Genomic DNA, 15,811 nt, shown 5'->3' on the forward strand with positions numbered 1-15,811 from the left:
GCCTAGCCTTCAGACTCTAATGCTCATAGTTCCTTTCATGTTCATTTTTTGAATATTCTTTATTTCTTGACCCACAAAGCAAACCTCGAGTGGTTTCTCTATCTCGGAAAATAAGGAAGTGTGCATTCATTTTGAAAGTCATTTTGGACTGTATGACCTGCACTAACTACATTCATTACTGCGATGTTGTCTCTGTAGTGTTTCATTTTGATATTTAGGACCAATGTTGTTACAACAGAGGCATAAAAACGAACGCTGAAGGCATTTCATGTCGAGAGACTTTTTTATATATACGCTATACTGCAGAGTTCGATGACAGGAGATACTACACTTTCTATCCTTATTATTGATCTCGCATTGCCCGGCGTTTGCTGAAATTTGCATGCATATGCAATTTAATTATTGTTAAAGCGTCATTCTGCTTCAAGTTTTACGTCTACTAAACTACTAAGTGACAAATGAAACAGTTAAAATGGCGTGGTCAGTCGTACTTCAATCCAGTGTGAACACTTCCATGACATTGTTCGGGCGGACATTTCTTTTCACGGCACGAAATTAATCCTATACCACCGTATGTCACTCTCCGGGAACATAACTTTCAACTCAACTTATACGTAAACTACTTTATACGTAAACCATTGAGTGTAGCTACCTGAGGACGTTTGTACGCAACAGAGAACATTTTCAAGTTGTCGTACGTGGCGGCAACCATCAGTACAAGTCATTTTGGGCTCACTAGCCACGTATCCTTTTTGGGTTGGCTTGTGTGACAATATTGCTTCTGTTACTCGATTATGTCGAGTAGTATAGAGGGCTGATGTCATGCCTCGTCGAGGAGTAGCTAGCTACATTGCCTGCACTGCTTCGCGTTCTCTTCAAATACATGGATACTTGTTACCGCAACGTCGTGTGCGAAAATCACTGCGAGATTTTCATATAAAAATCTAATTGTACAGAGCGATAAGATTGTCTGGAGTTATTGAAATGCCATGAGTGAATTACTTACAACTACGTTGACTGCCGGTTGGTGTGATTTGAGCCGCAAGTAAAATTTTTCCACTGCTGTAACTCAAACATTTGACTTCGAATAAACTGAAAATAAGAGCCTGCATGTTTATTTTATTACGAGTTTATTGTAATGGAGTGTTAATAATTTTTTATTGAAAACGAAATGCTAAGTTGTACATGGTTGTCTGTCCCTCCCCTTGAACGCGGTGGTGGCCTGGTGCAGGAGCAAGATAGCGTGCAGGTAACCTACATGTCCGTGTTGTGTGGCCAACCCAGTAGTATTAACTTCTGATTAATGTCCCCAATCCTGCCTCACCTCTACCTCTTATAGAGATGAAATAAGTTTATCTCTGATTAATGTCCCCAATCCTGCCTCGCCTCTACCTCTTATAGAGATGAAATAAGTTTATCTCTGATTAATGTCCCCAATCTTGCCTCACCTCTACCTCTTATAGAGATGAAATAAGTTTATTTCTGATTAATGTCCCCAATCTTGCCTCACCTCTACCTCTTATAGAGATGAAATAAGTTTATTTCTGATTAATGTCCCCAATCCTGCCTCACCTCTACCTCTTATAGAGATGAAATAAGTTTTTTTCTGATTAATGTCCCCAACCCTGCCTCGCCTTCCCCTCTTACAGACAAGAAATAAGTTTATTTCTGATTAATGTCCTTAACCTGCCTCCACTTTAGCTCTTACAGACATGAATCAGACAATTATCATTATTGATGGACTGCTTCATGAATGTTTTGGCAACCTTTAAGCATAATTTGTACGATAACAGCAAAGGAGCCGAACTCAATGTTTTAAACCAGCTCAAAACGGGCAATAATCCCCAGGAAGTATCTATCATTTGACTATTACATTCAAGTTTTGTCCCTCCTGATGATAACATTCCCCCTGTCACTCCTGTACTCGTCATTGTTTGTGCTCTCCCCCGTACAACCCGATGATAACATTCCCCCTGTCACTCCTGTACTCATCACTGTGCTCTCCCCCGTACAACCTGATGATAACATTCCCTCTGTCACTCCTGTACTCATCACTGTTTGTGCTCTCCCCCGTACAACCTGATGACAACATTCCCCCTGTCACTCTTGTACTAGACACCGTTAGTGCGCTACCCCGATGTTAACATTTAGCTTGTAGCTCTCCAAGTGATGGTCTCCGCTCTGTTGATTATCTCTAATATTTCCCTGCTTACACAGATTTTACTGTCCTCGCCTGAATTAGTTTTCGCTTTGCATGCTACTCAAGATCATGCAATGTATCACCGTAATTCCTTTTTGGCAACAAAGAGCCTCTATCCATGAATCAATTATCTGCGCCAAATACTTTCAAATTTTCAATGCTGCTATGCAGATTGTCAGTGATCAAGTTTACGTCACACATCTCATTATCATTGATACAAAAAAGTCAAGTATAAAGCCGAATAACTGTGAGAAATTGAACTAAAGGCAGCGCTACCACCCTAAACCTGCAACAATATTCGAATTTGACTAAAATTTTTCTTAATTATCGGGCAAGGTAATTTTCCGGTCGTTTAGAAATCAACGATTTTGTATACCTTCAAGGCCAAATAGACTATCTCGGACGTAAGGCCTCAGCCATCTCATTGTTGAAGTATTTTTACTTGTGCTATTCATCTCAAAATATACATATTTTAAAAAAATTCTTCATTCACCTCAGTTGATTTATTTTTTTTCCTCTGATAAGATTTGTTGTGCTTTTGTGGGTTTTGATTGGATGTTGTTAATTATTTCCATTTTCATTGTCGCAGACCATTCGCCAATTATATTAGCTGATTTCTTAATAAATTGAATCGTCATTCCGCATGCTTTTACGTATTAATCTAGTCTACCCTAAAATAAATTTTTGTATATTTTGGGCAAATGGCTCAATTGAGCTACCAAAACAAGGCCTAACGCTAATACAGGAGAAAGTGATCCTTTTTTGATCTTGTTATTAGTTGTACGCATGATGGATAACTCTGGTATTTTAGACTCTAATAGACGTGTACTTACTTACGGTCAGGTTTCATAGTAGTAGAGCAGTAAAACTCTGTAATCTTGATGTCAGCTAAATTTACACATGTTGTGTTTGTGAGGCTTTATACAGCGCCGTGTAACTATTGACCGGAAATTGGTATGAATTATGATTATAAAATTTGTGCACGGTTGATAAAGTTGTTGTGATATTTTTTGTTCAGTATTCTCCAGTATTGACTCGATAGAATAAATATTTTAAAGGTATTAATTCACAATAACTGACAGTATCACCATAAAGTGTAGTAATCGGGTTACACACTTCATGATCATTTATAAGTCTGAGTATTTGTGGAAGTGTGTAGCTTTGAAGCTGTATTGGCAATCGCTTAGCAATCTGGCAATCGCTGGCCTGTTCTGGCAATCGCTTTACAAAATAATCAAATTAGGCTTTCTTATGGTCCCTATGTGCCTCGACAGAAACTTATTCGCAAAATCGTGGAGCGCGAGAGCGGCATGGCGCCGATGTCAGACCCTAGGCCATGCGAAAAGATGTTTGCCATGCGCCTCTACAACCACGAGACGAAGCAGTCGCAGTGGCTTCATCCCCACCTCACCATGAGCCAGGTACCGTCAACCAGCTAACTGGTCTGTTTCCTCGCCATGAGTCTAGTATGGTACCGTTAACCAGCTAACTGGTCTGTTTCCTCACCATGAGTCTAGTAAGGTACCGTTAACCAGCTAACTGAGTTAGTCCCTTGACTTCACGTTCGGTTATCTCTATGAGCAGGTTAGTCCCTTAGCTTCCCTTGACTTCACGTTCGGTTATCTCTATCAGCAGGTTTGTGCCTTCTGTCTCATCACGTACGAATCTTTGTGAGCCCAATGGGAAACCTTGTTATCGAAAAAATTCGATTACTTCAAATGGAATTTTTTAGATAATAGGACGATAGCAGTCGAGAAAACAGTAACAGTGGTAATAATGCTGATAAAAATAACTGCTGTGCTTTCTTACCGACACCAATTTTGTCAGATTAAATTGATGAGAAATTGGTTCTCATGATCATCAATTGTAGTCGAAAACTCATTTCAAATCGTCGTCATTTCAAATCCAGCCCTGCAATTAGTACCTACTTTAATTACTAATTGATAAATTAAGGCTACACAGTATCTATGCAGAGCTCAAGTCGCTTGGTTCTCATTGTACTTTGTTGTTGCAGATCCTAAACGAGTATCTCGGGGAGGAAGAATCAAGCCTGGACGCTGACACAGTCATCTACCTCGGCTCTCTCCTGATCAAGCGCAACGACAGAGTAAGATTGCTCGGGCTAATGTGTGGAGGTTGAGCCCAGGCCTCCAACATGTGTCCTTGTATTGTACCACTTCATGTCACTAAGACTATTATTTTTAGTGTAGTTTCTTAGCAAAATATTTCTATAAAAGTTAATATAATGAGGTTGTTTCTCACCACGTTGTGCAAGGTTATAAATTCATATTTCAAATTTCAGTTATATTTTCGGGATGTTGAGGGAGAATTCTATCTCCCGCGAAATTTCAGCTTAAAAATTTACTGATGCTTGTTAATTTCTCCAAAAAATTCACTAGGAAATTTGAACTACGGTGTCCAAAGGCTCTGTTATGAACTTGCTGATATACTGAAATAGATGCAAATTCAGTCAGTGCACATTATTTTATGTTGATGTCTATTTTACCATGCGTTGTTTTGAGCAGTCAATTCAGGCGTGTTATTTCGAGAAGAAAAGCTACCTGGAGCAGCTGGAGAAGAGCCACGCCTTGGAGAAATATTTTCCTGCACACTTCCTGAAGGTGACTAAAGTCAAAGCAATACGCAAAGGGCTGCTGGCTCACTTCAAGAAGGTGGAGACGCTCAGCGAGTCTGAGTGTTGCATCGAGTTTCTGGAGGTGCTGCTGAAGAAGTGGCGTACCTTCAACCAGGAGACCTACAAGTGCGAGCTCGCGGTGCGTGTGACTAGTCGCTAGTCTATGGCAACTCTCGGTCCACTTCTATGCTCTTGTATATTATCCGAATACATACCGAGTATTCGGCTAATCCATTTAATAATTTAAGTCTATTATAAGGACAAACGAGATTTTTTAAGAAAGATTTGTTCATAGGCCTATAAGTCTTTGGCAACTTTGAAAATCACCATCCCTGAATGCATAGTGCCGGCCTCTAAAAAACAGTTTTCAGTTTCTTCCTCCTACATTAACATTTAAAAAAAATTACTTTACACTTTGAAATTTATATCAAACTTTGCTGCTTCTAATATTGTCAATGCTCAAAAATTGCCAGTCTTGTATTGCTAGTTGTTTTTAACTGGGAAGCTAAATTATGCAAAATTAAAAAAAATGTTGAATTAACATGTTAAATTAACACCAAAGTTGAAATTAATGTTAAACATAAAGTTTAACTAAGGCTAACAATAAATAGTTACAAAAAACCTGGGTAAAGTCTATTCCTCTGACTATGATTACAAAAAATTGCTAAAAGAGCGCCCGAGAATTACGACGAAATTGCATAAGGTGATAAATGTATTTTGACATGAAGGAGATATTTGATGTTCACTTTTTTTATTCCTTGTCGTTGTGATAGGTCCTGAATGTCTTTAGAGCAAGTTAGAGGGCCTAGTAATATCTATGAACATTTTAATTGGTGTTTTTTGGCACGATTTGTTTTTAGAGGCTTACATTATATATATGTTGTTCATTGTCCCTAGAATTGTTTAACGAATATTCTAAAACCGGCACCATTAGTCAGTGAATATGTCCTCGTTTGAATATAGTTCTTATTTTGAGCATGGGATCAATGGGTGGATGTGACTGAGTGTCATATCTTGTCCGTTTGATTGGATGCTTCGTCGTAGCGTTACGAATGATCTAGCGCAATCTTATTTTTGTTCAACAATTGGACGCCTACACCACACTTTTCCTCTATTCTGAGCGCCTGTTCTACTTCATCAGACGATCATTTCTGTTGAAGTTGACGTGATCATCGGTCCTGCCTCTCCGGCTCAAGGCATCTGCGTATCAACAAGCGCTGATCCCAGAGTGAGCTCTCTCTCTATTATGATTTTTAATTCAATTTTATGATATATAATAATAACTCTTTCATGCCTCTATATACTGATTATATATATTTTTTGTTGTTCTTGAGCGGTCACGATTTTGTTGACTAGATTGTGTGGAATACTGATGCTGTAGCATGCCTAGTATAGCAGCTCTGCAAAAAGTTCCGAAGGAACTTTTAATTTTTGATATGTCGCAGTCACCTGACGGCAACAGACTATTCATAGCAAGATGATTTTGATATATCGCAGTTAGCTGCCGGCGACAGACTATTCATAGCAAGATGATTTTGTTCCCAGAAAACCCTGGTAGGCGTGTTCGAACACGTGCAGCATATCGAGACACGCCCTGACCACGGCCGCGTTGAAGTACAAGTTAAGGTAAAGCAAGTGTACATACGAAGTTTATTATACTCTATTATCAACACATATGTGCTTATCTCTAATATAGGTACTCCCCCACAACTCGTGAATAGTTTATCTGTCATTAATATTACCCCAAAGTCTGAGTAGTTTATCTATCAATAATATATTTATTTTGATCTAACAACGTCATCTAAAGAATTGTTCGACTCCTTGAAAATTATAATGAATTATCTAGTCATTATTTGTTGGCATATACAGAAGAAAATTCTGCCATATTATACTAACTATCAATAATTCTGGATATAAACTCTGTTAAAAATATAATTGAGTTAAATATTTGTATACCTAGTAGGTGACCAGCCTTGAAATAAGTTCTATCAAGTTGCTGTTCTTCATTCAAAGTGTTCACTTGTGTGTTGATTAAGCGGTAATTTCATTCGACCTTTTGACAACGAGTAAACTGTTTTTTTTTTCGTTCTTTGATTTGCAAGTCATGTCGACATTCGTAGTTCGGGATGGAGTGCGCTCCACTTTAAAACTCCATGGTACCGTCCGCCAAATAACAATTACAGAGAGAATTTCAAAACAAATCAGTTGTCTGTTGTTTTACGCAGGTGAATTTTTGAGTAGCTTACTCTTTTAATTTTGTGATGGTTCTTTTTTAGGTTTCCGGGAAGAATGAGCCGCTGAAAATAGTATGCAGTGACCTGATCGTGGCAGAGAACATCGCTACGCTCATCGACTGCTACTGCATGATGATCAACAAAACGGACGCTTCCTTGTGGAACACCAAAGGTGCGAGCTCACATCGTCCGCGCATATGTGTATGCGTTCACCGCATTAAAATATTTCTTTATTTTCAATGTTATCACTGACATTCATGTTCCTTATTTGTTTTATAGGTACGAGCTCGCGAGCATAAACGTGTATGCGAATGCATTAAAATATATGTCTCTATCTTGAATGTTACCACTGACATTCCTACTACTTATTTGTTATCTAAGAATTTATGCCTTTGAAATTTGCTGAAAATTAAGAGTATGTTTCGGGTAAGAAAATTTTAAAGCTCTGGTAAACTAAACCCGTCTCGGCTGATAGCATAACACATTTATTTCTCGGTAATTATGTGGCTACGTAAAATGTTCTTTTTTGTCGTAGTTAAGACTTGAATGATGTTGTGCAATATTTGCCTTATGCTGCCGTGGAACAGGAGGCGTATGGAAACACTTGCCGTGTGCCTATTTACCGCGCTCTAAAACAGGTAAATGTTGCTCCTATTTTTGCCAGCCTGACCTGCACCCGTATCCTTCGTCTTATTTATTCATCTATTCACACGAATGTCTACTGTATACTGTACTGTCTGTACAATGTCTACTGTATGATCGTCTTTACAATGTCTACTGTATGATCGTCTTTACAATGTCTACTGTATGATCGTCTTTACAATGTCTACTGTATGATCGTCTTTACAGTGTCTACTGTATGCTCGTCTTTACAGTGTCTACTGTATGATCGTCTGTACAATGTCTACTGTATGATCGTCTCTACAATGTCTACTGTATGATCGTCTTTACAATATCTACTGTATGATCGTCTTTACAATATCTACTGTATGATCGTCTTTACAATGTCTACTGTATGATCGTCTGTACAATGTCTACTGTATGATCGTCTTTACAGTGTCTACTGTATGATCGTCTCTACAATGTCTACTGTATGATCGTCTTTACAGTGTCTACTGTATGATCGTCTACTACAATGTCTACTGTATGATCGTCTCTACAATGTCTACTGTTTGAATTCTTCACAATGTCTACTGTATGATCGTTTTCCTCAATGTTTGCACACTCATTAATATGTACGTGTCTTGTCCAAATAGTGACTGACTTTCCTACGAGCAGAGAGCAAGCGTAGCACTGATACTCTCGTATGCCGGACTAGACTAAGTCGCAATGACCCACGCAAGGCCAAATGGTTCATCATTACTTGGACAATGACCATATCATGTTTCTGCCTGTGCTCAGCAGATGAACAAGCTACTCCCTGCCTGTAGCTGCAGCAAGTGGCAGCGACTGCTGTTGCTACATTCGCTCTGAAATACCAAATGACGTTGTATGGTTCCACTTTGGTTAACCTGCCCCCTTGGTTAACTCGCCCTTGGTTAACTCACGACATTTCCTTCATTTAGTTTCCTGCTGCTGGTTTGCTCAACAATTGCTTTTTCGAGCATTGGTTTGTCCAGCCTTTGGTTTGCTCCTTTTGGTTTTTTCCTTTACTTTTTGCCTCGCTCAGATCTCTTCACCTACTGGTTTTTACACTCATTGTAAACCAGTAAACATTCATTGATGGGCATGTACCTCTATAAATCAAAGATTTGATTCAGATTGGGCGTTTCCAGCTGTTATTGGATAGTTTTCTTATTGTCTCAAAATTCTATTAGATTTCGCAATTTAACCTTTTTTTCCTTTCCATCATTCTTCCCCCATTCTTCTCAGGTATTCACTTTATTACAGTTAATTAAATATTAAATTCAAATCTCCTTAATCTCTGAGATGGCTTGCCATGGATATGTATGTGGTGCGAGCTGCGCCACAAGTTTATTGAAGTGTAACGTGTAAGTCGATGGCATTAATGGCACGGGTTGTTGTACAGACGGTACGAGCGGCCAGAGTCGAGGAGGTCGGACGGGTGGCGACGACTACGCCGAGATACAAGAGGAGGAGGGCGACTACAGCCAGCCTGCCAGTACGTCAACTTTACCTGCATATTAAGTGCCATTGAGCTGTCCTGGTTTATGAATAATGCTAAGTGTTTTGGTATTAATTCTAAGCTTGTATTGTTAACACGTTGGTTATCCATATTTTTAATGGGCATGTACTTCTATCTCTACGAGATTAATTGAATATAATGATATGACATGTGGTTGGTGATCACCTGAGGGCGTGGTTCGTATATTTTTATCTTTACATTAAATTTGTGAAGATGTTTTATAAGGTAAATAATTGCGCTTTAGTTCTCTGTTGTTATTTTGAGCTTCTCTCCTCGACGTCCTGTGCTATGGGAAGAATTCTTACTCAGTTTCTGCAAGTATGAATTAAACTATCTTTAATTGTAACTCCTTTCCTGACAAATTTATCTTTAATTGTGACCCCTGGCCTGACAAGTTCTCACCCCGAGCAGACAGAGACTACGAGCTGGACAGAAGCAGGCTGACGCTCAACGAAGTTTTGGGAGAAGGTCAGTTCGGTGACGTGCAGAAGGGAGAGTACCGCTCGCCTACTGGAGACGTGGTCGAGGTCGCGGTCAAGACGTGCAAGACTGACGCGTCAGATGGCGATGTCACTGTCAAGTTGCTCTCTGAAGCCAAGATCATGCAGGACATCGATCATCCTCACATCATTAAGATCATCGGCGTCTGCTCCTCTAACCCATTCTGGATTGTGATGGAGCTGGCCAAGTTTGGTGAGTTGCGAGGCTACTTGCAGCGCAACAGCCAACTACTGCTCACCAGCACGCTCGTCAAGTATTGCTTCCAGCTGTCCTCGGCGCTCTCTTACCTAGAGAGCAAAAACGTCATCCACAGGTGCGTGATACTCTAAGATTTCCTTGTGTTCATCCTCATGGCTCTTTCTAGAATGAATCATTACAAATTTTTTCATGAATTATTGTTCCTGCTGAGTTCGTACTGAATTTAGAAAGATCTTATGTTATGTATGTCGTTGAAATGAGTTTGTTTCTGTAGCCTAGTCTTTTTTTTATCCTTGCTTAGCTTCCTCTTAGTGGTTGAGATCTGCAGCAAACTCTAGACGGGTTTTAATTATAAAGATTGATATTATTATCGATTACTCGTGGACTAGTATTGGCTTATTCTTTTAACTTGATAATGTATTGAGATTAGCAGGGCTTGTAACCAATGAACGTGCTGTGACCGCAGGGACATCGCAGCCCGCAACGTGCTCGTGTACAACGAAGAGACCGTAAAGCTCGCAGACTTTGGCTTGTCTCGCGGTGTGGATGAAGGCAATTACTACAAGGCGGGCAAAGGCAAACTACCCATCAAGTGGATGGCTCCTGAGAGCCTAGAGTACCGACGCTTCTCTCATGCCAGCGATGTCTGGATGTTTGGTACGTACCATACAGCCGCGTGTGTGGATGTGTGGTGGTGCCATACAGCCGTGTGTGGATCTTTGTTACGTACCATACAGCGATGTGTGGATGTTTGGTGGTGCCATACAGCGGTGTGTGGATGTTTGGTGGGTCAATACAGCGATGTGTGGATGTTTGGTGGGTGCCATACAGCGGTATGTGGATGTTTGGTGGGTGCCATACAGCGATGTGTGGATGTGTGGTGGTGCCATACAGCGATGTGTGGATGTTTGGTGGGTGCCATACAGCGATGTGTGGATGTTTGGTGGGTGCCTTACAGCGATGTGTGGATGTTTGGTGGGTCCATACAGCGATGTGTGGATGTTTGGTAGGTCCATACAGCGATGTCTGGATGTTTGGTGTGTCGTGTGTGCCATAGAGCGATGTGTGGATGTTTGGTGGGTCCATACAGCGGTGTGTGGATGTTTGGTGAGTGCCATACAGCGGTGTGTGGATGTGTGGTGGGCCTCATACAGCGGTGTGTGGATGTTATTTGTGATTAAGGATTTATTATTCTATTTAATGGTAATTCACGGCCCGCCTAGAAAATATCGTGCATGTTGTAACTATATGATTTTCGCAGGCGTTTGCATGTGGGAGATCATGATGCGGGGAGTGAAGCCTTTTCAAGGCATCAACAACAATGAGATCAGCGAGCGCCTCAAGAACGGCGAGCGTTTGCACATGCCCCCTGACTGCCCGTCGCTGCTCTACACCCTCATGAGCAAGTGCTGGACCTTCGAGCCCAACGAGCGACCCAGCTTCCGTCAAGTCAAGCATGATCTCATGTTCGTTCTTTATGCCTCTCGTTGACATAAATAATTGAAGTTCTCGGCATCCTGTGCCCTATCAATGCTTTTGTTACCACACTTTTTATTGGGCAATGCGGTCATACAGTCTGCGTTACTTACAGTCTGCATTACGTCTGCGTTTATTAGGCAATGCGGTTTTACAGTCTTGCTCAGTCAGCTGTTTACCTGTATATTATATGTGCGAATGGCACGCCTGAACTTATTATCTGAATTGCCTGAGAGATACGCTGTTTGGAAGAATTTCTTTTGTATAAGGATTTTAACCTCAAATATTTCTGCTTGAATGTTCAGTCAATCTTATGATATGTTGCCTGGCAGAAAAATCCTGGACGAGGAAGAAGGCCACGCGGAGGAAATGATCAAGAGAGAGAGCCGGAGACTCACCGTTAGCAGCTGGGGTTGGTATCTTGTAAAGCTGCACTCAGTGCGAATCATGTTTTAAAACTCGGGGTTTTCCTTAAAATTTTTGGACTAGCCAAACTCTTGTTGATGGATAAATTGATTTTTTTAAAATTTATTTTATATATCCTGCGCTGGCTTAACTCAATTAGTAGCTTTTCTCTTTGTTCCGCATGAATATTATTCAATTCAACTGGTTCAACCATGACTTTGACTTTAACCATGCTTCAGGAGGTGCAGACGAACCTCCTCCGAAGCCTGCAAGAACACCGCTGCCATACATGGAGAGCAACGCCATAATGGGTCACCCCAACCTGAGCGCCGTCTACTCACTGAGTCAGGTGGGTCAATCAGGAGCTGCCAAGCCCGTCATTAGGCCGGGGGTGCTGAAGCCAGGCCTACGCAAGAAACGGTCTCTTGGAGGAGGTGACTCGGACGGAGGGAGTGACGACTTCCTGGAGGATGAAGGCGATGCTCAGGACGAAGCTCCAATTACTTACATTGTGGCCGAAACTCCCGAAGTTCTCAGCCGACTCATGAAAGAAAATAAGAAAGTCAATGCCCCCGGATCCTACTCCACGCCCGCAGCAGCTATCAATACCATGAAGGTTGCGTTCGAAAGTAACAGCGATGAACAGCCTGTGCCGCTGCCGAGTGTTGCCTCGTCGTGTGACAGCGGCAGCACCAAGAGCCTCAGTGGATCCGTGCGCAACATGACACTCGCAAGCCTCGCGTCAGGTTACGGCTACTCAGGGTTTGTGGCACCGAGTGTGTCATCGCCCTCACCCTCTCCTTCCGACGGCGCTCCTGCTGCTGCTGCTGTATGCGAAACATCGCATCGCGAAACTTATGGCTGTCGCGACTACGGCCAAACCCAAACGCCCGAGAGAGCTGACGCTGCTGTCGCGCAACGACGCCTCTCCTCCAGTGGGGCGGACTACGGGTGTTTGGGGTCGAGTGGGCGAGGCATGGTCGGCTACGGCGGAGTGGTGGGTGTTGGAGGTTTAACTCAATCCACTCTTGCGTCTGCTGCTTCCTCCAAAAACTTTCATCTCAATAGCCCGGCGCCTGGCGCACCCATATCTAACTTAACTAACCGCTACTGTTTGGACCAAAGTGCGACTAACGTAACTGCCATGACTAACAGCACCGACCTAACTGCATCTGCTCTCGCTCCTGATAGTCACTCGAGCAGTGGCACAACTTACGGCAGTTTGCCCCACTACCATCAATACCAGAAGCAGCAACAACAAATTAATCTCGTCCCTTCAACGCTTCCTCACTCAAGCATATCTCACGCATTTAACTCCTCTGGATATTCGCCACACTCGTTGCCAGGATATCCTCAAGATCCGTTCGAGAATGATGGCCGTTATCCTGAAGTTGGGCAGCCCATTTACGATGGCGTTCTTGGTTTACCGGGTGGTCCTAATCCTCCTTATGCACAGAATAAATCTCAAATGATGTCTCTAGCGCGATCTCGACAACTGCAGCCAAACGTCATGGATCAGCATCGTGCTTTCATGCAGAATCCAGCATCTTTGCCCCCTGCTCACCCAGTGTCACAGCCCGCGCACTCTATGTTCCAGTCGTGCAACGTGTTCCCAGCTTCTGCACATCAGCCTTCTGGAATTTTCCACTACCCATCAGGCCAAACAGGCATGGAAGCAGGAGCGGCGTCGCCCAAGAGTGGCAGCCTGAGACGAGGTCTTCGTAGCTTGGGAGGAACCCTCGATAGGGAACACAGTAAAGGGAGTGGTGGTGGAGGCACTTTAGAAAGAGGACGAAGCGCTGGTGGTACTTTAGAGCGCGGGGGCAGTCTTGGAGGCACTCAAGAACGAGGCCGTAGTCCTGGTGGTACTCTAGAACGAGGCCGTAGTCCTGGTAGTACTCTAGAGCGAGGCCGTAGTCCTGGTAGTACTCTAGAGCGAGGCCGTAGTCCTGGTAGTACTCTAGAACGAGGCCGTAGTCCTGGCGGTACTCTAGAACGCGGCCGTAGTCCTGGTAGCACATTAGAGAGAGGACGAAGCATCGGCGGTGCTCTTGAACGAATGAACAACAAGAGTCCGGGTGGTACCTTGGAACGTGAACGCACTCGCAGCGGCAGCGCTAGTGGAACGCTGGAACGCGGAGTGAACCGCGTGGGTGCGGCGCTAGAACGCTCCTCCTCCAGCACCGGAGCTTCGACAGAGCGTTCTGGTGGTGGCTCACCGTACTACTCACCCTCTTCCACCCTCCACAAGGTGTGCCTCGTCTCGTTTTGTGTAGCACCGCCGCTATTGCCTCTTCCTACTCCTTCATTAGCTGCACCGCTCCTACCTTGTTGCACCAACCCACCCACCCACCCGATCGTGCTCAAGCCTGTCCACTGCACCGTCGCTGCTCCAGGAATGCATTTCTCTTCATTTCTTAGCCATAGTCGGCACTTCGAGTCCGATGGTCTGCAATTCATCGTTATACTTTTAATTATCGCATGATTGGATCGCCATGTTAAAGAGGCACCCGCTCGCTTGGTGTTCTTGTGCACGCTCTTCCAGAATTTGTGCATATTTCACCTGTGATGAGCATTAAGATTCACGTTCCTTGTAGTTTCTGCATCTACAAATGTGTAGAATAGCTTAGTTGTAAGTATTGCTTCTGCAGTGCATTGACTTATTTGAATAATTTTTTCGTTATACTTTATGATGTTGTAATATTTTTTAGATAAGATTTTAAATTAAATTTAGTTTCGAAAAAGATACCATATTTCGCTTTCTCTTGAAATAGGGTTGAACACATTCGAAACGTTTAATTTTGCATGACATTTCATTAGGATTTATTTGTTTTCTTACTTTTGTTTATTCATAATTGTGATTGATGTCGTACTTATTTTATAATTTGATCAGCATTTTCTACAAAAATTTGAACTGAACGTTTGGTTGCGTTTTAACGTCTCTTTTCGTGTTCACACGAGCTGCGGAGATAAGGCATCAACAATCCATTCACCATGAATTTCAAATTACAGAAAATGCCTAATAAATTAAACTTAATTCAATTGAAAACTTTACGGTGACCATCTCCATTCTCAGTATAAAATTTTGAAGAATACAAGTGTAATAAACAAAAGGATCAATATTTACTCGGAAGAGATAGAAATCTAAGTAGGCAGATCTACGTGCGAATAACGCAAAAACTTGTCAATTGGCCATTTCAAGCTGATACCTCTTGGCGTTTTCTTTGCTTCTAAATTCTTGGCTGATTTGAGATTGAAAGAAAAAAATAAATACTGGATGCATTTCGTTCGTGTGTGGTAGAGTACAACTCATGGTCGGTCTTGTAGAATGTTGTGTATGCGTTGTGAGCTTTGCATTACATGCAGCCGGACACGCAAGTAAGCCAAGGTTTTGATTGATTATCCTCTTGACTATACAACTTTTGCTTGGAAGAATTTTATTTCTGCTTCTATCCATCTCTTCTTTCGTGTCTCTTGTTAGTCTATCTCTTCTTACCTTTTTCCCCACCAACTTAAAGTATCAGAAAACTTGTGTATTTGGGAGACCAACATTAAATAATTAGGGACTATAATATATCTTCTTCCAAATCGAAGTATATTACAATATTATTCCGTAATTATTATGGCATGAATCCTCAATGAGTGTTATGTTTGTGCAGCGTGCTGGGAGTAACCCGCCCATGCCAGCGCCTGGTGCTGGCTTCCACCACGCCGGTTACAACGACTGGGCAGCGTCGGGTGTCGGGTACGAGGTGCACGAGCCAAGCACGACCGACGTCGCGGAGCTGGAGCGACGACTCACAGAGACGCGCCTCAAGGAGCAGCAACGACAAATGCGTGAAGATAATAAGTGGCTTGCGCAGGCGGAGAGTTCGCAGGTAAAGAGATGTCCAACTCGGTATTTTGTTGTGCACGCAATAGGTATATATCCGTAAATAAAGCATACGACATTCTTGACATTTTTTCGACGAATGATTAGTAAACTAATGACTTCATGATCCTAATTATTATTGATC

General features: G+C 42.3%; 1 protein-coding gene across 1 annotated transcript in view; it reads left to right on the forward strand.

Moving 5' to 3' along the window:
* The window catches only part of LOC108671451, a 59,771-nt gene that overhangs the window by 40,755 nt on the left and 3,205 nt on the right, over positions 1 to 15,811 (forward strand). The window contains exons 4-19 of the mRNA XM_047881020.1: positions 1,232 to 1,249; positions 3,475 to 3,621; positions 3,749 to 3,784; positions 4,215 to 4,307; positions 4,726 to 4,974; positions 5,977 to 6,063; positions 6,381 to 6,461; positions 7,112 to 7,241; positions 7,657 to 7,707; positions 9,099 to 9,191; positions 9,627 to 10,029; positions 10,381 to 10,571; positions 11,176 to 11,380; positions 11,723 to 11,802; positions 12,035 to 14,046; positions 15,455 to 15,673. Of these exons, the coding sequence (XP_047736976.1) occupies positions 1,232 to 1,249; positions 3,475 to 3,621; positions 3,749 to 3,784; positions 4,215 to 4,307; positions 4,726 to 4,974; positions 5,977 to 6,063; positions 6,381 to 6,461; positions 7,112 to 7,241; positions 7,657 to 7,707; positions 9,099 to 9,191; positions 9,627 to 10,029; positions 10,381 to 10,571; positions 11,176 to 11,380; positions 11,723 to 11,802; positions 12,035 to 14,046; positions 15,455 to 15,673 (4,095 nt within the window). The remainder of the gene's footprint in view (positions 1 to 1,231; positions 1,250 to 3,474; positions 3,622 to 3,748; positions 3,785 to 4,214; positions 4,308 to 4,725; positions 4,975 to 5,976; positions 6,064 to 6,380; positions 6,462 to 7,111; positions 7,242 to 7,656; positions 7,708 to 9,098; positions 9,192 to 9,626; positions 10,030 to 10,380; positions 10,572 to 11,175; positions 11,381 to 11,722; positions 11,803 to 12,034; positions 14,047 to 15,454; positions 15,674 to 15,811) is intronic.

This window comes from Hyalella azteca, unplaced genomic scaffold, assembly GCF_000764305.2.
Source record: "Hyalella azteca isolate HAZT.00-mixed unplaced genomic scaffold, Hazt_2.0.2 contig6871, whole genome shotgun sequence".
Lineage (NCBI taxonomy): Eukaryota > Metazoa > Arthropoda > Malacostraca > Amphipoda > Hyalellidae > Hyalella > Hyalella azteca.